This window comes from Heptranchias perlo, chromosome 4, assembly GCF_035084215.1.
Source record: "Heptranchias perlo isolate sHepPer1 chromosome 4, sHepPer1.hap1, whole genome shotgun sequence".
In the NCBI taxonomy this organism is placed as follows: domain Eukaryota; kingdom Metazoa; phylum Chordata; class Chondrichthyes; order Hexanchiformes; family Hexanchidae; genus Heptranchias; species Heptranchias perlo.
In genome coordinates, this window is record NC_090328.1 from 16,236,007 (window position 1) to 16,258,970 (window position 22,964).

Genomic DNA, 22,964 nt, shown 5'->3' on the forward strand with positions numbered 1-22,964 from the left:
CCCTCTGTACCTCAGAGTTCTGCAATCTCTCTCCATTTAAAGAATATACTGCTTTTCTATTCTTCCTGCCAAAGTGGACAAGTTCACATTTTCCCACATTATACTGCATCTGCCAAATTTTTGCCCCTCACTTAACCTATCTATATCCTTTGCAGACTCCTTATGTCCTTTTCACAACCTACTTTCCTACCTACCTTTGTGTCATCAGTAAATTCAGCAACCATACATTCGGTCCCTTCATCCAAGTCATTGATATAGATTGTAAATAGTTGAGGCCCAAGCACTGATCCCTGTGGCACTCCACTCATTACATCTTGCCAACCTAAAAATGACTCATTTATGCCTACTCTCTTTCCTGTTAGCTAACCAATACTTTCTCCATGCTAATATGTTACCCCCTGCACCATGAGCTCTTATTTTGTGTAGTAGCCTTTGATGTGGCACCTTGTCAAATGCCTTAACCTGGTGTTGTAAGATTCCTTACATTTAACCAAATGAGGCAGTGAAAATTTAAAACGTTGCAACAAGTTCAGATGGCAGTCTGCTTCCATTGAAGTTACGGCAGACAATCAGGATTTCCTCATCTCAGCTGATGTTCCTCTGAGCAGAAGCCTAATTCCATCTCATGGGCAAATTGTATTGTTAAATTTAAGAGGCTACTGAATAGGTGTTTGGCAAGGGAATAAAATGAAGTATGCTATTTTTCAGACTTTGGGACTGGCCCGATGGATCCCACTGGTGTTTTACAGTCCAGATCATTCCTAAGAGGACAAGAAAGTCCAAGAACAAAGCTCCTAGCAGTATGCTCGAGAGCACATTGTTAGTCGTAGGACCCAGCCATCCTACAGGAGTCCTGAGACCTAAAATAAGGGCAGAAAATTAATTTTAAAAAGCAAGAAGTGAAAGGAACAAAGAAATGACCTTTGCCAACTGGGTCGCTAACGTCCTTTAGAGAGGGACCTGCCACCCCCACCTAGTCTGGCCGACACTTGAATCCAGTCCCATGCTGTTTGGTTAACTCTTAGGCACCTTCAGCCAATTAGGAATGGGCTGCCTTTTCTGTGCCGCCCGAGAAAAAATAAAAATAACACTCGATATGTTGGTGCAGTACAGGCTGTCGCTCGGTCTGAAAACTGAGGTGAAAGACCCCTGAAATTAGTCGGTTTGTCGATAAAAAGGTCACCCATTTCCTGGAATTTGTGAGGTTCAAAACTTAAATGATATTGGTGTTTAGCAGCACATTAAATCTCATTATCTCTGAGAGTATCTCCTGCTGCATAATTCTTTACAGCAGAATAATTTGACCTGTACTACTTATGAAAATTGCTGTTGTGTGGAACTCAATGGACTGGTAATGAGAGCTGTGTATTGTCCTGCAGTCTGTTGCACAGGGTGAGTAAGGAGCTGGCAGAATGGTACTTCCAGGATGGACGCGCAGTGCTGGCTGCATGTTGCCACCTCGCAGTGGACGATATGGAGGTACTGCATTTTTATTTAACCTTCTACAAGTGCACGTGCTCCCGATTAGATCCAATCCTGCGCTAGTTACATCTTTTCCCTTCAGGCTGAAAAGCATTTACTGCGAAAATTGCATTCAAGGAGGCTCCCAGATTTAAGAAAAATGGGCTACAAACAAGCAAGTCCTTTCTTGAAATAAATTAGAAGTGTGCTCCTAGATGAGCAGTAATATTACCACTCATTCACTTGCTTTCTCCCCCCTCCCCTCCATTGACCAAATTAATAAATTCTCCCACATATTTTAATCAGTTTTGCTGCATATGTTGGATATGGATTTTTTTTTGTGAATGAATGTTCATGAACTGAGGGATTATGGAAGTGGTGCCCAGTTGTAATAATTTTCCTGAACATCACCATCATGCATTCAAACTGGCAGGGGTCACTGTAGAGATTAGCTGATGGGTCACATGTGGTGCGGCTTTCAGTGCACAAATCAGCACCTTCGAAAGCAAGAGCCTGTTGGGGGTTAGTCATGATCCCCTTTGATCCCCAACCAATGGGTTGGCCCATTTTTGTAAAATCATTATTTTCCACTAGATGCATCTCTAGTGGAGATGGAAAGAATATAACTGTTGTTAATTATATAGATATGTACTGTACTAGATCTGCTTTATACTCTTGAGTATTATGCATGCATTAGTTGAATTGCTAGCACAACAAAACAACTCTGCATTTCTTACTTTCAAAGATCAGTATGGATAATTTTGCAGAATTTTTGTGAGTACAGTATTAGGTTAGTAAAAAAAAAGTAAAGAATTGTAAAATAAAAATAATGAAATGCTTTGTATAATATGATAAGTTCACAAAAAAGGGTTTCATTTCTTCTGCAATATTTTTAATGCGCTGGTTAATGTGTTAGCATTAAATTCCTACCTGTGCTGATGAAACAATAGACTACAAATCAAAGGGGATCATGACTAAACTGTGCAGTGCTCTGGTCAGGCCACACCTTGAGTGCTGTATCCAGTTCCAGTTGTCAAGACACAAGGGAAACATTCGAGTGCAGAAGGCAGTGCAGAGAAGAGCTATAAGGCTTTAGTGTTAAAGGTCTGAGTTATGATGAAAGACTGGAGAAACTTGGGCTGCAAAAGGGGGTGTCTGAGAGGTGACCTTATAGTGGTAAATAAGATAGTTAAGGGAAAGGTAAATTCAGAACTATGTTGATTTGAGAGTAGAACGAGGGGACATAGGTTCAAACTAGTAAAATGTAAATTTAAGACTGACATTGTGAAATTCGTCCTCATGCAAAGAGTGTAGAATAAACTTCCAGGCAGAGTAGTGACAGTGAAAATCCTGGAATAATTTAGGAAACAATTGGATGATGCAATCGGGGGGACAGGGACGTTAGGACCTCGCAGGCTGGATAAATGTAACTGATCATCAAATGGCCTTCCACATCTGTGGACTTAAGACTGTCTTAAAGTCACACAGTCCGGAAAATTGTGCAAACATGTTAACCAGTTTGCTAATAATAGCACACAGAGGAAATTTAACTCCAAGATATTTAAGAGTTAGTCTATTCACAATGTAATTACTATATTCATATTTAAAGCATGAACTGGTTTCTGTGGCATAACTTTTTTTAATTTCCAGCTGTATTTCTTTAATCGGTACAATATTGATTTGTTTGGTTATGTTATAGTTGCAATATTTTTCTCTTTAGAACAATTCTGGTAAATTTTATTATTGTTCAATTTAATTAACCAAAAATAAAAATAATTAATCCAAAATTAAAATAATTAACCAAAAATAAAAATAAAAATTGTTGTGCAGTGCAGTTTTTGGCTGTGGAGACTGTCAATCGCAGTGAATGCTAATTGAAAATCTGAAAATTCATTGAATGGACAGTAAACATTAGCCGAATAAGGACTACATTATCCTACTGAGGGATACTTGTTTAAACTTATTTGATTTCAGGGTGGTCTTAGCAAGGAATCATCTTAATTTTAAGAGATGATTCTCTACAGTATTGTGCTGCGTATAAGATGCACCGTTTGTTTCAGAGAACTTTGTCCCAAAATCTTTATTAAGATCTCAAATTGTATTGATAATCTTGTCGACTCTTTCAATTTGAGCACAGCTTGCAATGTCGAACCTGATCCGTGGGAACGAGCTGGAGTTGGCAGTTTGTGTTGGAACAGTGCTTGGAGACAGTGCCACGCCTGTAACAAATTACGCCCTGGAACTCCTGGCCCGGAAGTGCATGTCAGTAACAACATGGTGAGTGCACAGTGCAGCTTAGAGTAACAACATGGTGAGTACACAGTGCAGCTTAGAGTAACAAAATGGTGAGTGCACAGTGCAGCTTAGAGTAACAACATGATGAGTGCACAGTGCAGCTTAGAGTAACAACATGGTGAGTGCACAGTGCAGCTTAAACTAACAGCTCAGATGAGTGCACAATGCAGCATAAAGTAACAAAATAGTGAGTGCACAGTGCAGCTTAGAGTAACAACTCAGGTGAAATGTATCCTAAGGATCATAGACTCACAGTGATGTTAAATCATGGAATCTTACAGCATGGAAGGAGGCCATTCGGTCCATTGTGCCTGTGCTGACTCTTTGAAAGAGCTATCCAAATAGTCCCACTCCTCTGCTCTTTCCCCATAGCCAGGCAAATTTTTCCTTTTCAAGTATTTATCCAGTTCCACCAATCTGCTTCCACCGCCCTTCCAGATCATTCTCCTCATCTCCCCTCTGGTACTTTTACCAAGGTTCTGCTCGATGAATACATCGCAGGTCAGAATGGTCACAAAACCCTAAAACTGTGTGTTCCATTACCCTTACTGAAATAATTTTAAAGGACTCTGGATACAAAATGAAATGTTTAGCAAACCTTTTTGTTTGCTTATAAATACACACTATGATGTAAATCACAGTAAAGCATAATCTTATATCTTGTGCAAGTTGTCATTATGGCAACACCTCCCTCCCCTGTGACGTATGTTACTGAGATTGAGAAGAGCAGAGGTCTGCAAGTCCTGACTCGGACTTGTCACACCATCCTGTCTTGGGCTTGTCATCCCTTCATCCTCGCTGGGTCAGTAACCTGGAATTCCCTACCTAACACCATTGTACGTAACACCATTGTGGAACCAGAATCACCACAAGGATTGCAACTGTTTAAGGAGCAGGCCTGCCGCCACCTTCTTAGGGCAAATCAAGATAGGCAATAAATGCAGCCTTGCCAGCATCGCCGACATGCCGAATGAGAAAAGGGGACTGAGACTCTTCCTAAACAAAGTACCAAATGCTTTTTGATGAAGTCAGTTCCTTTGTTAAAAAACATACTTATTGTATTTGTTACTATTAGGAAGAAAACAGCCTTTTCAATCAGTTATGGTATATGTTGGCCATAGAATTCGCTGGTTATCAAACTGAAAATAATTTCTCAATATATTTGCAGTAATGCTGTCAGTGTTCTGAATGATTCATTGTGTATGAATGATTCAGAACGGTGATAGTATTACTGCAAACACACAAAGACTTGAAGCACTGTGGCAGTCGCTGTGGCCTGCCGTAACAGTGCCTGTCGGCGCATGAACAAAATAAAACCACCTCGTAAAATGAACAATTTATGGTGGAGTCAAACCTTTGGGTTTAGAAGTAAGGTAGGCCTGAGGGGTTAAATAACATTCCGTGCTGTAAATTCTGTGACTTCCATTTATTTTGTGCCTTATTCTTCCTCCCAGAAATATCCCATAGCACTTCATGTAGGAACATAGGAATTGCTTCACGAATAAAGATCAAGGTCCATCTTAGTTTGTCTTCCACCATCCTGGTAGTCGCATGTTGTTGACTAATCAAAGCAATCAATCTCCTAACAGTTAGCCTGCAACAGACCCAGACACAAGGAAAACCTCAGTGGTGGAAAGCTTTGGGAACCATAGCTCCAAAGTCACCTTTTTCCCCCAAGCATGCTTCATACAACTATGAGGTGCATGACCACTGTAACATAAATAGACTCAATAGAAAATATACAAATATTCATTTTCTTAATTTTTATTGACTCTTCCATGCAACAGGCCCCAGGAGTTGAGAATTTTAGGTAAGGTGCTAAGTATCAGCCTGGCTCGGTGGGAGCAGCCTTACCTCTGAGCCAGAACGTTGTAGGTTCAAGCCTCACTGCAGAGATTTAAGCACATAATCTACGCTGGTACTTCAGTGTAGTACTGAGGCAGGGCTGTACTGTCAGAGGTGCTGTCTTTCAGATGTGATGTTTAACCGAAGACCCGTCTGCCCTCTCAGGTGGACGTAAATGATTTCATGGCACTATTTGAAGTAGAGCAAGCGAGTTCTCACCGATGTCCTGCCCAACATTTATTCTGCATCCAACACCGCTAAAATATCTAGTTATTTATCTCATGACTGTTTGTAGGACCTTCCTGTACACAAATTGACTGCTGTGTTAGTCTACATTACAACAGTGACTATATTTCAAAAGCACTTCATATTGTGCGAATGTAAAAGGTACTATGGGGGTTAAATTGGTTAACCCCCAAAAACGGACGCGGGGATCGTGGTGCGCAATTAACCCCCACCCCAGTCGTTAAGATGCTGTTTTACATGATTGCTGCATCCAGCCAGCACCACCTGCGCTGTTGAGTGGCTGCTCACCAGCAGGGGGCCCAGATATTGCGAGTGGCTAGCACCACTTAAAGGCAGCCTGCACCTCTTAAAGGGAAGGTGCATTGTAGCTGCAGGAAATAGTGGAAGTCAATGGTGAAGTGAATCTGTGCTGCAATAAAATGAAGCATGGTGATGATGGGAACTCTGGAATTTTTAAAGAGCAACAACTTGGCTGCTTAAAGTTTGCGGGTCTCTTATATTTTCAAAATATAAGATACGGGTCTAGACGGAGATCAGAAATCGCACACGTAAAACACAGGTGCAGGTCCCGTCCTTATGTTTACAAACTGTTGAATTCCTTCAAAACATTGAATAAAGGTTGCTCACAACTACATCCCACATCCTCCAATCTGCATGTCAGATCCCACCAATCTGCTGATCTGAGTTTGTACCAGGATTGTGAGAATGCGTGCACCAAGTTTCTCTGATGATGCACTAGAGGCCTCGGTGCAAGAGGTGGACAGAAGGAGGGGAATCCTACATCCGCAGGGGGGCAAGAGGCCCTCCAGACATATGCTTCCGAGGCAGTAGTGCACAAGGTCAATGCCAGGACCATTGCACCACGAACACGAATGCAGCGCAGGAAGAAGTTCAGTGCTTCAACACGAGTGGTCAAGGTGAGTGAGGTCAACTGTCAAGTGGCGTCTCCTACCAATTGCACCACTAGTCGCACCCACTGCTCCATGCACTACACCCCCCATCACCCACCTACCAACGAACCCTTTGAATCAGTACTAAACTCTTCCAATCAGATGCTTCATCCCACCCTAACACAGTACCACTGTTGCAAGCTGCACACCCACAACTCACAGGTCACACACACTGACAGCTGCTCAAACATGACAGCCACCTCGCCCAAACAGCTTTCAGGACAGACACCGACACACATCCCACTTTCTTGCAGGAGAAGGTGGCACATAACAGGAGGCAGCAAGTGGCAGTGGCTCCATGGAACATGAACCTGCTGTCCTCTCTCAGGATGACAGGATTCCTGTCCCACCCCTGACACACTGCCAGTGGCCTTGCTGTTGCCTGTCAGCCTGCCAGCCCACTCCCTGTAGAGTATTGAACCTATATTTTAGGAACAGGAGTAGGCCATTGAGCCCTTCAATGATATCATGGCTGATCTGTAACCTAACTCCAAATACCCGTCATAGCCCCATATCCATTAATACTTTTGGTTAACGAAAATCTATCAATCTCAGATTTAAAATTAACAATTCAGCTAGCATCAATTGCCATTTGCAGAAGAGAGTTCCGAACTTGTACCACCCTTTACATGTAGAAGTATTTCCTAACTTCGCTCCTGAAAGTTCTGGCTCTAATTTTTAGGCTATGTCCCCTTGTACTAGTATTCAAGTATAGGAGACCTCCAAAAACAGGTACAAATGCAACAGTAGCCGGAAGCAATAATCCAGTAGTAACTCCTGAATGATCCCTTTAAATAATGCTGTTGGGGGATCCTCCATGCCGTTTAAGACCTGTTCAGCTGTGCACGGTTAAGACAGTGTGTCGACTTGAGTGTGGATTTCTAAACATGCATCTGTCCTTTTAAATCAGCGTTGCACACTGATCTACCGTATATTCTCCCTACTTTACATGCTGCCGGCGTTCGTTACCTGTGCATGCGCAAACGCCTTTACCAATATGGCGTCCTGCGCACGGCAGGCCATAGGTGTGCGCGCGCATCTCGGATGCCATTTTGGGCCCTTAGGAGTCTGCGTAGCGCATACACAACGGGTGCTACGTGGCCCAATTTAGCCCTCTATATAAAACAAGTTCTTTCTATGATGGGGTGACTTCACTCTTGATAACATCTCCTTCCCTGTCCAGAGGTGCCAGTTCTCCACTTGATGCTTTCACACCATCCGATTGGCACAGCCAAGTCTGGTAGCTCAACATGATAATCTAAGAAAGAATGAACTTGCATTTATATAGCACCTTTCATGTCCTTATGATGTCTCAAAGTGCTTCACAGCCAATGAAGTATTTTTGAAGTATATTCACTGTTGTAATGTGAGGAAACTTGGCAGCCATCTTATGAACAACAAAGTCCCACAAACAGCAATGAGACAAATTACTAGATAATCTGGGGGTGATTTTAAACCCCAAGAACGGGTGGGTTGGGGGTGGGTGGGAATTGAAAATAGTTGTTTATTGGGTCGCGACCGCAACCCGGCTTTATTACCAGGTTTAACGTCGCTGCGTAAAAGTACAGGCTTGCCACTGGCAATGCAAAGTCCGAAAATTTTGCAGTTGCGACCCAAAAAACAACTATTTTCAACTCCCGCCCGACCCCAACCCACCCGTTCTTGGGGTTTAAAATCACCCCCTCTGTCTTTGTTGGTGCTAAAAATGCTTGAGTAGAGCGCACTGAGATGCTCTAAGGAACTTCACACAATGAATTACTTTTTGAAGTGCAGTGGCTGTTGTTATGTAGGAAAAACATATGAGAACTTACAGCCATAAACTCCCATCCTGTCTATCCATGTCGCAATGTGTCATCATCACTGAGTCACAAGTTATTCATTGCCATGTGCATGCATAGGTGGGATTTGTTCATCTGTTATATACTTCATTTGTGCTGTGATTTTAGAAAGAGTGACTATTTTTATTTACTTTTTTTAAACATTCTGATTGTAGCTTTCCGTGTTATGGATACAGGTATTGTCACTGTTGTTGAAAGTGTAAATATAGGCTGTTGCTTTTGAAATTGCATGCGCACTCCTTGATCTCACATTGCATATAAACATTGCTGCTTTTGTTTGGTGCTATTGTAGGTTTGTAGTGTGTTCTATATATTACGTATGTATGTTTGGATTTTACAAATTAGTGCTCCCGGCGCAAAACTTCATGCGGTGGGAATGAATACTGGGAACTGCGGTGGCCAGTGATCCTGGCCTGGTTTTCTATTTGTTAACACCAGTGGATGGAAAATCGTGCAGGAACACTGATCTCGATGCCAGAGTTCTCCCACATGCATTCCTGTCAGGTGAAGCACTGCACTGGAGACGGTAATTTGTCAAATCTACCCCATATAGTCATCTTGCATGATTGTTCAATTGCTTGTGTTGTTGACCAATGCTGACATGAAGCACTGAAGGAATTGGCTCCCCTCAAATGGTGCGAAATTACTGTCAGTGATGTTCACACTGAATGCGTTACTGCATCCGTGTGGAATTCCTCTGTGCAGAATTTTAACACATTCGTTCAACCCATTTAAAGTAAATTAATATAGCTCATTGAAGAATTTTAAAACGAACGCAGAAACATGTTTGTTTCTGAGATTGATAGATTTTTGTTAACCAAAGGTTAAGGGATATGGGGCTAAGGCGGGTATATGGAGTTAGGTCACAGATCAGCCATGATCTCATTGAAGGGCGGAACAGGCTCGAGGGGCTGAATGGCCTACTCCTGTTCTTATATTCCTATGGTGTAAGTATCAACTGAAAGCAGTAGTGTGTGCAGTGGTAAAGGTGGAATTTATTTTGGGGTCCGAGGGGGAAGGGAGGGTACTATGTGTTTTTTTTTAATAGGGGGGTCTGTGAATATAGCCACAGAACACATATTGTAACCTTTGGCATGACTTTGTGTAAGCTCATATCTTACAAGTACTGCATAAAGACATTTATCCTGAAAATTTGCTTGAAAGCACTGGAGATAAATCAAAAAAGTGAAATAAATCACACATTTAACTATAATTCTGTTTTTTAACCTTAACTCTTTTCTCCCAAGTAATGCATAACAGGGCCTATACTTTTTTGAACACAATGTAAATTGAAGCTGGTTTTAACCCAGATTTCTTTTCATGCTGCCCTCTTTACTTTTTGTTCAATCAATAAAGAGTTACACCCATATGCTGCCCTGTCGATTAAGTCATAAAACAGGTGCCATTCAATAGGAATTTTATCAAAATTCTAAAATAATTGCCAGCTACATTCAAAGATTCACTTCAATTTTTCCACATACTCCATGGGACACAGTAGTTCCTCAAGATTATGAAGGGAATCGACAAATATGATCATAGAATCAAAGAATGGTTACAGCATGGAAGGAGGCCATTCGGCCCGTCGTATCCGTACCAGCTCTCTGCAAGAGCAATCCAGCTAGTCCCATTCCCCCGCCCTATCCCCGTAGCCCTGCGTATTTTTTCCCTTTCAGTACTTATCCAATTCCCTTTTGAAAGCCGTGATTGAAACTGCCTCCATCACTCCCTCAGGCAGTGCATTCCAGGTCACAACCACTCGCTGTATAAAAAAGTTTTTTCTCATGTCGCCTTTGGTTCTTTTGCCAATCACCCTAAATCGATGTCCTCTGGTTCTTGACCACTCTGCCAATGAGAACAGTTTCTCTCTATCTTCTCTGTCCAAACCCTTCATGATTTTGAACACCTCTATCAAATCTCCTCGCAATCTTCTCTGTTCCAAGGAGAACAACCCCAGCTTCTCCAGCCTATGCATGTAACTGAAGTTCCTCATCCCTGGACTCATTCTAGTAAATCTCTTCTTCCTACCAAAATGTATCACTTCACACTTTTCTGCATTGAATTTCATCTTCCACGTGTCTGCCCATTCCACCAGCCTGTCTATGTCCTTTTGAAGTCTATCACTATCCTCCTCCCTGTTCACTAAACTTCCACGTTTTGTGTCATCTGCAAATTTTGAAGTTGTGCCCTGTACACCCAAATCCAACTCATTAATATATATTTTTTTAAAATGGTCCTAGTACTGACCCCCGGGGAACACCACTGTATACCTCCCTCCAGTCTGAAAAACAGCCGTTCATTTTATATTACATAGCCAATTTCATATCCATGCTGCCACTGTCCTCTTTATTCCATGGGCCTCAACTTTGATGACAAGCCTATTAGGCGGCACTTTATCAAATGCCTTTTAGAAGTCCATATACACCACATCAACTGCATTGCCCTCATCGACCCTCTCAGTTACCTCATCAAAAAACTCTATCAAGTTGGTTAAACACGATTTGCCTTTAACAAATCCGTGCTGACTTTTCTTTATTAATCCACACTTGTCCAAGTGACTGTTAATTTTGTCCCGGGTTATCATTTCTAAAAGTTTCCCCACAACCGAGGTTAAACTGACTGGCCCATTGTTGCTGGGTTTATCCTTACACCCTTTTTTGAACAAGGGTGTAACATTTGCAATTCTCCAGTCCTTTGGCACCACCCCCATATCTAAGGTTGATTGGAAAATTATGGACAGCAGCCCTGCAATTTTCACCCTAGCTTCCCTCAGCAACCTAGGATGCATCCCATCTGGACCAGGTGACTTAGCTATTTTAAGTACAGGTAGCCTTTCTAGTACCTCCTCTTTATCAATTTTTAGCCCACCCAGCATCTCAACTACCTCTTCACTTTCTGTGGTTTTGGCAGCATCTTCTTCCTTGGCAAAGTGCTCATTTAGTACATCAGCCATGCCTTCTGCCTCCATGCATAAATCTTTTTCATCCCTAATCGGTCCCACCCCTCCTCTTACTACCCGTTTACTGTTTACATGCCATGATGGCGGCAAAATATCCCCTGTGTGATGGGTTCAAAGACCAGTGGACGCAAGTAAAGAATTAAGAAGTTAGGAGTAAGTGGGCAGATTTTTTTTTCCTAAAGGTAATAGAGAAAAGGAACAATCGTCAAAAATTAATTTGAAAGGTTATCTTGAAAATTCTTTTGTTTTTAATGTAATTTCACACCAATCAGAATTTTGTGATATGCTGAGTGTTTTCCAAACTCTCATTTGAATGTGTAACGGTGGTATATTAAAAAAAAGGGAACAATGTGAGGCATTCTGCAATGGGAATAGGCCAGGGATTTTAGATTACAATATTTTGTTGTAACAAGTTGCAGAAAATTAATTTTGCTTGTTTCCCAGCAAAAGCAGTTGAGGCACAGACGGTTAACTGCTATAAAAATGAGCTGATTGGTTAGCGGGTTAGGTACTGACTGAGCTGATCAAACACTCTGCAGAGCACAGTGGTTCCTGTACCACTGGAACAGGAGGGCAGTCCTGGCTGGAGGGAGCAGGCCCGGGTGGAATAGTGGAGATGTGAGGATTTAGGAATATCCTAGAGTTTTGGCTGGTTAACTTCGGAGGCCAGGTAGCATTTTGCAGAATTTTCCTTCAGGTCATTAAATGGGTGGGGTAAAGTCCATTATAGAGCAGATTGCTTATGGTCTGTGGAAGGGGGATGACTTAGTGAATTTAAAGGGCTTTCCCCATTCCATACTTCCTTTTGTCCTCGCATGTAGATTTTGAAAATTGTGATGGAACATTAATGTTAAGACCCATGCCATCAAATTACCATATGTAAAGGACAATAATGTCTACTTTTGCCAACCTCTTAAACAGGTGGTGCTATTAAGGCTCAATTTTTAAGTAACCATATGTGTTTACATGAAAGGCACAAGCAATACATGGCACAGCACCTCAGTGAGCAAATACACTCTGCCATGTTGATGCCTGGTCCCAGCCAGGCTGTCTGGGGAGACGTTTAATGGAATTGAGGAGCTTTGGCTCAGAGAGAGGGAAAGGAAATAAAATAGTTCTGTCAGCTCTCAGAATTATCGTATTCCTACTAGTGACTGGATTGTAGAAGAACAGGTCTGGCAACAGGTCACCTCCCCGCCTGCTCAATCAGATTGTCACATAGCATGAAAGGACTTAAAGAGATGAAGGAAATGTCTTACAGGGTAACATAGGGAGTGACGAACAAAAGGCTCAAATGCACTTTATAATGCAAGTATTTACCAGAGATGAAATAAAAACAGAAAATTCTAAAAACACTCAGCAGGTCAGGCAGCATCTGTGGAGAAAGAAACAGTTTCAGGAGGAAAGGTGATCAACCCCTGAAACATTAACTCTGTTTCTCCCTGCTGAGTGTTTTCCAGCATTTTCTGGTTTTATTTTAAATTTCCAGCATCTGCAGTATTTTGCTTTTGTTTTACCAGAGGTGAAATGGCTCTGGTACAATATATCCTCTCTGTTGTTTTTTTTTGATAAGTTCAGTTTAATTATTGTGATATGTTTTTGCAGGGATCTCGCAGCTGATCTGCTGGCCATGATACCTGACAGTCAGATGTTGTTGGTCAAGCTGTGCGCATTCTACCCAGGAAGCACTGCAGAAGTTAACGATCTTCATGAGAGGGTAAGGGCCTCGTGAGTTACAGGGGTCATCCGGACTCTTTTTTCCCCAGAACAGTGTACACAATGAATTGCTTCAAGAGGCTCACAGGACCCACAATTTTGCTACAATTGCCCGTTCAAAATTGTTCTGTGATTTTTTTTTTCTTCCACCCCGGCCTCTCTATACTTCTTAGTCATACTAACTAGCCATTGTAGATCAGTTCGACACGGCAACCAGTATGGTAGAATCAATCATTTTAATGATTACACCAGTTGCACACTAGTGTAAGTGTAACAAGGCAGTAAGTACAAAAGATGGATATTACCCCAATCATAGCAACATAGGAACAGGAGTAGGCCAATCAGCCTGTTCAGCCATTCAGTTAGATGATGGCTGATCTATATCTTAACTCCAGCTACCCACCTTGGTTCCGTAACCCTTAAAACCCTTGCCTAACAAAAATCCATCAATTTCAGTTCTGAAATTTCCAATTGACCCCCAGCCTCAACAGCTATTTGGAGAAGAGAGTTCCAGATTTTTTTTTAATTCATTCATGGGAAGGCCAGCATTTATTGCCTATCCCTAATTGCCCTTGAGAAGGTGGTGGTGAGCCACATTCTTGAATCGCTGCAGTCCGTGTGGTGAAGGTTCTCCCACAGTGCTGTTAGGAAGGGAGTTCCAGGATTTTGACCCAGCAATGATGAAGGAACGGCGATATACTTCCAAGGCAGGATGGTGTGTGACTTGGAGGGGAACGTGCAGGTGGTGGTGTTACCATGCGCCTGCTGCCCTTGTCCTTCTAGGTGGTAGAGGTCGCGGGTTTGGGAGGTGCTGTCGAAGAAGCCTTGGCGAGTTGCTGCAGTGCATTTTGTAGATGGTACACACTGCAGCCACGGTGCGCCGGTGGTGGAGGGAGTGAATTTTTAAGGTGGTGGATGGGGTGCCAGTCAAGCGGGCTGCTTTGTGCTGGATGGTGTCGAGCTTCTTGAGTGTTGTTGGAGCTACACTCATCCAGGCAAGTGGAGAGTATTCCATCACACTCCTGACTTGTGCCTTGTAGATGGTGGAAAGGCTTTGGGGAGTCAGGAGGTGAGTCACTCGCCGCAGAATACCCAGCCTCTGACCTGCTCTTGTAGCCACAGTATTTATGTGGCTGGTCCAGTTTAGTTTCTGGTCAGTGGTGACCCCCAGGATGTTGATGGTGGAGGATTCGGTGATGGTAATGCCATTGAATGTCACGGGGAGGTGGTTAGAGACTCTCTTGTTGGAGGTGGTCATTGCCTGGCACTTGTCTGATGTGAATGTTACTTGCCACTTATCAGCCCAAGCCTGGATGTTGTCCAGGTCTTGCTGCATGTGGGTATGGACTGCTTCATTATCTGAATGGAACTGAACATTGTGCAATCATCAGCGAACATCCCCACTTCTGACCTTATAATGGAGGGAAGATCATTGATGAAGCAGTTGAAGATGGTTGGGCCTAGGACACTGCTCTGAGGAACTCATGCAGCGATGTCCTGGGACTGAGATGATTGGCCTCTCACAACCACTACCATCTTCCTTTGAGCCAGGTACGCCTCCAGCCACTGGAGAGTTTTCCCCCTGATTCTCATTGACTTCAATTTTACTAAGGCTCCTTGATGCCACACTTGGTCAAATGCTGCCTTGATGGCAAGGGCAGTCACTCTCACCTCACTTCTGGAATTCAGCTCTTTTGTCCACTACCCTTTGTGTGAAGAAGTGCTTCCTGACATCACCCCTGAACAGCCTAGCTCTAATTTTAAGGTTATGCTCTCTTGTTCTGGACTTCCCCACCAGAAGAAATAGTTTCTCTCTATCCACCTTATCAAATCCTTTAATCATCTTAAACACCTCAATTAGATCCTTTGGCGAACAGGCGATCATGCATTAAAACTGTCTGTCCCTTTGTTCCTTGCTCCTGTTCTGTCATTTCCCCCTTAAGGCAGTTCTTGATATACTGCCAACTCCACGCGGCATCCACATGACCAGGACATCATCCACCCTCTGCTATTCAATGATACGGTAGCCCATTTAACCCATATATGGACATGCTCCCATTTTGTTTCTCCCTGACTCTTTTCAGCGGCCACAAGAATGAAGCCGATTGATGCCCTCTGATTTTAGGAGAATTTTATTGCTTGGCCTTTTGACTTTCCGGATAAAAGACGCAGAATCAGAGGCACGGTGGTGTTTTGCCCTATGGAGTGTATAAATACGGGATTGTATATAACTATTCTCCACGTGGTGGATTGGTAACCTCATGGGAGGGGAGGCTTTACATGGATGCCCATCACAAGCAAGGAGGAAAAGAGCTTGTCATCCTGGCAGCCAGTTTCAGAATGGCCGTATTGGAACCCTGGGTGCAGATACCCAGCAATCCATTTGGACGGGCATGTTGTATGGCAGAAGGGGACCTAAGAAAAGGGAAGAAGAGGAAACAACTTTAAAAAGATGAAGTCCTCCCTATGGCTCAAAGGAGGTAGAAAATAGTCTCGGCTCAAACAGGGCGGGCCGAAGTCGTCTTGAAATTTGCCCTGGAGGCCTCATCTCCATCTTCGGGGCGAGGAGCCAGCACCTGTCGTGCCTCCACAGGCAGCTCGCCTCACGAGAAAAATGAATTGCAGGCCACCGGCAGCGGCCCTCAGGCAAGTTCCAGGAAGGGGACGGGGGCCGCAGATCAGATTGGACAGAACACTCCTGCTCCTCCTGGCTCCACAGAAAGGATTAAAGACTTACCTTTAGTTGACGCCCGCGGAGAACGTTGAAGAATCCTGAGCGTGGCAGGCCAATTTTTAAAATCTCAATGTATTGAGAAAAAAAAAAGCTTGAGTAAAGATCTTAAGGTGATTGATCAGTTTTTGAAATTGTCTACAATTAGAATATAACTTGTTTTAATCCCGCCTATGCAGCAGCAAAAAAGACACTGGGTCAAATCTTCCTGGAAAAACAACGGCGTGTTAATGACGCACACCCTCACTAATGCGCAAATCGGCCAGCAAGTTCAGGGGATTAAGAGACACGCCATGAGTTGCGAATCTCCAGAATTTGCTGGTCGATTTTCGCTGCTCTGCCATTTGCTTCGCACAAACTGCATCTCGTCCTCAACCTCCCCGTTATTTATAAGAACTTGCTGGATTTGCACATTAATTGCCCATTAAACTCGCCGCAGAAAGTTAGGACTCATAATTAACAGCGTAGGTAACCTATTAACGACGTGATAATTGTGAATGCAATGCCAATCACTTCCAAAAATGCCAATACCAAAAATTTTTAAATTTTAAAACTTTTTTCTTAGTTTTCCTTTCTGTCTCTTTTTTTTCTCTCTCTTAATCCAATCTTTCTTTCCCTCTCTTTATTTCTCTTTCTGTACCTGATTTGACTCTAATTCATCCACTCTAATTTATCCTCATACTCTGTCGTTCCTCTGCTTCTTTCTCAATCCTTAAATGACATGGGTTAAGGAGATAGACTATTGGGCCCATCATTCACCAAGCTCCCAGATGCTCCATTGCCCTCGCCGTTATCAGCTCGCACTTCCAGCAGGTTACGACGCAAATTATATTCGAGCTGAAGGGTGAGGGAGAAAGTCTAACTAACGGCACATGCCGCAAGCTGCCCCACTCCAGCAAAATTTGGCCCACCATCTCTTTGTAATGTAACTTTATTACATAGAATGTATATCACAGAAACAGACCATTCAACCCAACAGGTCCGTGCCGGTGTTTATGCTCCACACGAGCCTCCTCCCTCCCTTTATTTTATACTGTAAGGTTTTATTCATGCTGTGATTGACATGTCATGTAAAAATCCCTTTACAGTGTCACTTACCAACCACAGAAGAATGTTTACAATTCGCGGAAACAAATCACAATGATGGGGAGACATTCCAAGCAGTAAAACATTATTTATTGAGTCCTGTGCCGGAGAAAGCACTTCCAATTGGCCTTCTTTACGTTAAAGGTAGTCATCTTTCTAATTGTACTGTTATTAAGATATTTTATGTTATAACAAATATGCAAATGAGGCTGCCTGTGTTGTCCTAATTGGTACCAAGTAATTGTTTTTTAATTCATTCTCAGGATGTGGGTGACATTGACAGACCTACATTTATTGTCCAGCCCTAGTTTACGCTGAGGAAGTGAAGGGCCTTTTACCTTGTTTATAATTAACTGGCTTGCTAGACTAGTAAGAGCCAACCACTGGTAGTCATGTGTAGGCCAGACCAGGGAGGGGTCTTTCCTTAAAGGACGCTGGGGAACCAGGTGGGTTCTTGCAACAATCCAGCAGCTTTCATTAGTCGCCCTATTTTCTGGTGCTAGCTCAGAATTCAGTTTGATAACTTTCCATGAAGTCAATGGAAATAAAAATGGGGAGAGATGTAAATCGGGCTGCCGACTCGCTATCACCCATTTTACATTATCACGCAAAGTTAAGATCTACCCCATTGAATCCAGTAACTTCCCCCCCGCCCTGATTCATTTTTAGTTTCCCTTCTATCACTGGTATTTTATTCTCTTCCTCTCCTGTGTAAAGGGATACAAAGTACCGATTTAATAAATTTGCCATTTCCTTGCTGTCCTTATTACAGCATTTTTATATTACAGTATCACCTATTACGATCACGAAACCTGGTCTGCGCTGATTCACCTCACTGTATTTTTAAGCAGGTTAGCACCTCTGCTGAAAACAGCGGACAAAAGAAATTCATACAAACGCCTTAAGCATCCGTACGCTGTTGCGACATGGGGTAATATTGGGGGTGGGGGGGCAACTTGCCACAGCATAAGTGGGCCCACAGTTCCGTAGCAACGGGTACGAAAAGTCTTTACAGCCACTGTTTTCCCAAGAGTTGATTAGCACAGGTTTCCCTTATGCATTCCCCACATTGGACCTAATACACCCCCAACCTCACTTCCAGAATAAAATATCAGAAGTGATGGAGTCGGTACAAATGGGACTGGATTTAGCCAAAAATGTCATGGTGATGAATGAGGAGCACCCCACAGAAATTTCAAACAAGGATTTTGTTTTTTTTTTAGATGGATGGTATTGACTTGAAACCGTTTCTGTTGAGCAAAGTTTAACCAATGTTTCATGAATACCATAAATAAATAATATACTACTAATGGGTTAAAATCACACTATGTGATATTAGTAACAAAGAATTTAGCACGTTCATATGAAATTATTCTGTCCCCTATTTTAACAAACACATTAATTAGTTTTAAATAAACAGGCTCGCACCTTTGTTAAGGCAGCAGATAAAGGAGTTTCATATGAAGGCGCTGACACCATAGAATCATCAAAGTTTGTAGCACAGAAGGAGGCCCTTTGGCCCATCGTGTCCGTGTTGGCTCTTTAATAGAGCAATCCAAGACTAATCCCACTGCCCCACGCACTTCCCATAGCTCTGCATCTTCCTCTGCGTCAAATATTTATCTTAAAAGATGCAATGCTCTTTGCCTCAGTTACATAAGAACATAAGAAATAGGAGCAGGAGTAGGCCAATCGGCCCCTCGAGCCTGCTCCGCCATTCAATAAGATCATGGCTGATCTGATCCTAACCTCAAATCTAAATTCATGTCCAATTTCCTGCCCGCTCCCCGTAACCCCTAATTCCCTTTACTTCTAGGAAACTGTCTATTTCTGTTTTAAATTTATTTAATGATGTAGCTTCCACAGCTTCCTGGGGCAGCAAATTCCACAGACCTACTACCCTCTGAGTGAAGAAGTTTCTCCTCATCTCAGTTTTGAAAGAGCAGCCCCTTATTCTAAGATTATGCCCCCTAGTTCTAGTTTCACCCATCCTTGGGAACATCCTTACCGCATCCACCCGATCAAGCCCCTTCACAATCTTATATGTTTCAATAAGATCGCCTCTCATTCTTCTGAACTCCAATGAGTAGAGTCCCAATCTACTCAACCTCTCCTCATATGTCCGCCCCCTCATCCCCGGGATTAACCGAGTGAACCTTCTTCTTTGTACTGCCTCGAGAGCAAGTATGTCTTTTCTTAAGTATGTGGCAAAACATTGCAACCCCAACAACTCTTTGCATCAAGAAATAACCTCTCTCCTCATTCTCTTGGTGATAATTTTAAATCGATGGCCCTTTGTCACTGACTCCTCACCCAGAGGAAATAGTCTTTCCCTATTCACTATCAAAACTCTTTATACGTGTGAGTAAAGACGAGATTTTGGGAGATTCAGTAGAGATTTCTAAAATTATAGTATTCCATCCCTTTGTTGCTAATATTGGCCGGCCTGATTTGAACAAATGTTTGAATATGATATCAACGTTTTCTCTGTTGCTTACAAGCATGGTACAAGATCTGTCAGCTGACTGAGTGCTTCTTCCCACCCTACAGAACAGCTAAGTAGTTCTGATTGGACCTTGGACGCTGTCCATCAGATCTTGGACCTGCTCAGCTACATCCGCACTGACCGGCTGATGCTGCACAAGTGTAGTGAGTAAGTTAGAATACAAATGCTGCTGCCTTTTTAAATGAAAAGCACAAATCTTGGCTTAATAGTGATCAACTTTAACGTGCTCTTTAAAACTGTGTTTGTTGGGCTGTCACAGGAATTTGGAATGGCAGAGCTAGTATACACACTGACACCCTGTTCCACTGTGCTAGTAAACATACCGACACCCCATACCAGTGTGCCAGTATACACATGGACATCCTGTTCCATTGCGCCAGTATACATACCGACACCCGGTTCCACTGTGCCAGTATACATACCGACACCCGGTTCCACTGTGCCAGTATACATACCGACACCCGGTTCCACTGTGCCAGTATACATACCGACATCCCGTTCCACTGTGCCAGTATACATACCGACACCCGGTTCCACTGTGCCAGTATACATACCGACACCCCGTTCCACTGTGCCAGTATACATACCGACACCCCGTTCCACTGTGCCAGTATACATACCGACACCCCGTTCCACTGTGCCAGTATACATACCGACATCCCGTTCCACTGTGCCAGTATACATACCGACACCCCGTTCCACTGTGCCAGTATACATACCGACACCCCGTTCCACTGTGCCAGTATACATACCGACACCCGGTTCCACTGTGCCAGTATACATACCGACACCCCGTTCCACTGTGCCAGTATACATACCGACACCCCGTTCCACTGTGCCAGTATACATACCGACACCCCGTTCCACTGTGCCAGTATACATACCGACACCCCGTTCCACTGTGCCAGTATACATACCGACACCCGGTTCCACTGTGACAGTATACATACCGACATCCCGTTCCACTGTGCCAGTATACATACCGACACCCCGTTCCACTGTGCCAGTATACATACCGACACCCCGTTCCACTGTGACAGTATACATACCGACACCCCGTTCCACTGTGCCAGTATACATACCGACACCCCGTTCCACTGTGACAGTATACATACCGACACCCCGTTCCACTGTGACAGTATACATACCGACACCCGGTTCCACTGTGCCAGTATACATACCGACACCCCGTTCCACTGTGCCAGTATACATACCGACACCCCGTTCCACTGTGACAGTATACATACCGACACCCCGTTCCACTGTGACAGTATACATACCGACACCCCGTTCCACTGTGCCAGTATACATACCGACACCCCGTTCCACTGTGCCAGTATACATACCGACACCCCGTTCCACTGTGACAGTATACATACCGACACCCCGTTCCACTGTGACAGTATACATACCGACACCCCGTTCCACTGTGACAGTATACATACCGACACCCCGTTCCACTGTGCCAGTATACATACCGACACCCTGTTCCACTGTGCTAGCATACACAAACTGAACCACGATGCTCTTATACACAAGCAGTGCCATAATGCTGGTAACTTTATCAGCAAATGCCAGCTTAGCTTCATGACAGCATTGTTGTATCTGAGTCTGAAGGTTATGAGTTCGAGCCCCCCTCCAGGACTTGAGCACATGATCAAGGTTAACACTCCAATGCACTATTGAGGGAGTGCTGCATTGTTTGATAATAATACAATGAACAATATTTGCATTTATAAAGCATCCTTTCATATCAAAATATCTCAAAATGCTGTACACAAAGGACTTTGTAACATGATGCCTGTTATATGGGGAATGACATGTTATATCGGGAAAGATTGTTGTTATATAGGTAAATGGGCTTTACTGATGTAAAGACTGGGTAAACTCATTGGAAAACCAGATGCCATCAGCATGACCCACTGGAAAGTTCCAGTCTTGAACACTGTGGCTGTGAGGGACGATTTCACGATCTTGCACTCCCAACCCGGAAGCCACACTCACTGGGAAGTCACAGGCACACAGTCTGCGATGGACTGTCTGCGGGCTGGGATTGTGAGATCATCCATTCGACCCTTCTGTTTATACTCAAGGTGCCATTGCTGTAAAAACGACTTTAAATTATCTTTAACGGTATCAAGTAATTGAATATACACTTGAAAAGGAAAAATTTGCAGCGCTATGGGCAAACAGCTGGGAAGTGGGACTAATTGAATAGCTCTTTCAAAGAGTCGGCACAAGCACGAGGGGCCAAATGGCCTCCTTCTGTGCTGTATGGTCCTATGATGTAACTTTTCCCATGACAGTGCGAAAGAAGTTTACGATAGATGTATAAAAGTGTAACAAAATGAGAAAAGAAATCTTAATTTTGGTGTATGAGATGATTGCGAACCGTGTTCTTGTCTTTCAGAGATCGAAATGAACTACTTATATTCTGTGGCTACATTGCTGCATTGCTGGCTATTAGAAGACATTACAACAGTATTGTACCTGCACTTTATGAGTACACCAGGTGAGGGCAGTATACACTGAAATATTTCTGCTAAGCATGTGTATATAGACAGTAATCTTTAAACAAAATATCTAAAATATAGATTTTGTGATATACGTCAATGACAATTTGAATGTTACATTATTTGGAGCAGATATATCTGCTGTAAAAGGATCGAGTTCTTTGACACACTATCACTAAATGAATTTGCTCGCTCAGAATGCTTTGAAAGTAAAACGTTTTTCAAAGTTAAAAATTAGGCTAACTGAGGAGGAGGGTTGATGAACCTGTCAGGGTAGTCCTGAGACACACAGAGCAGTAAAGTCCTAGGCTGAACCCGTGCTAGGTGCGGAGATAGTCAACCTCAGCCAGGGCACTGGTGGGTGCTACAATGTTATGATCTGGAATGCGCTGCCTGAAAGGGTGGTGGAAGCAGATTCAGTAGTAACTTTCAAAAGGGAATTGGATAAATACTTGAAAAGGAAAAATTTGCAGGGCTACGGGGGAAAGAGTGGGACAGGCACGATGGGCCGAATGGTCTCCGTCTGTGCTGATTCTATAATTGGACTCACTGTTCATGAGTTTGGGATGATAAATAGAGGCACAAATAGGCCTGATTTGCTTCAGCCTCGAGGGCTAAATTATCAGGATTTGGGGTCCCTAACAGCTAACTAGTGATCTTTGCTGCCCCAGGGCTTTTTAGGTTGTTTGGGGAGGGGAAGGTTTAATTTTTTTTTTATTTTGCCTCAGAAGTCTTCGACTTGTCCCTGGGACCCCCCGCAGACCCTCTCCCGCAGAGTCCATGGCAGGCCCTTACACCAGCTTTCTTCAGCTGCCCCTACA

At 43.3% G+C, this 22,964-nt stretch overlaps 1 protein-coding gene and 1 long non-coding RNA gene across 3 annotated transcripts in view; one reads left to right on the forward strand and one right to left on the reverse strand.

The window, feature by feature from the left end:
• The window catches only part of wdr17 (WD repeat domain 17), a 147,536-nt gene that overhangs the window by 117,762 nt on the left and 6,810 nt on the right, over positions 1 to 22,964 (forward strand). For both annotated transcript variants that reach the window (XM_067982517.1, XM_067982516.1), the window contains 6 exons: positions 1,380 to 1,479; positions 3,599 to 3,738; positions 13,197 to 13,308; positions 17,127 to 17,268; positions 19,675 to 19,777; positions 22,041 to 22,142. In XM_067982517.1, the coding sequence (XP_067838618.1) occupies positions 1,380 to 1,479; positions 3,599 to 3,738; positions 13,197 to 13,308; positions 17,127 to 17,268; positions 19,675 to 19,777; positions 22,041 to 22,142 (699 nt within the window). The remainder of the gene's footprint in view (positions 1 to 1,379; positions 1,480 to 3,598; positions 3,739 to 13,196; positions 13,309 to 17,126; positions 17,269 to 19,674; positions 19,778 to 22,040; positions 22,143 to 22,964) is intronic.
• LOC137320749 (uncharacterized) overlaps positions 1 to 22,964 on the reverse strand; it is a 39,695-nt gene that overhangs the window by 4,749 nt on the left and 11,982 nt on the right. The window lies entirely within an intron of this gene.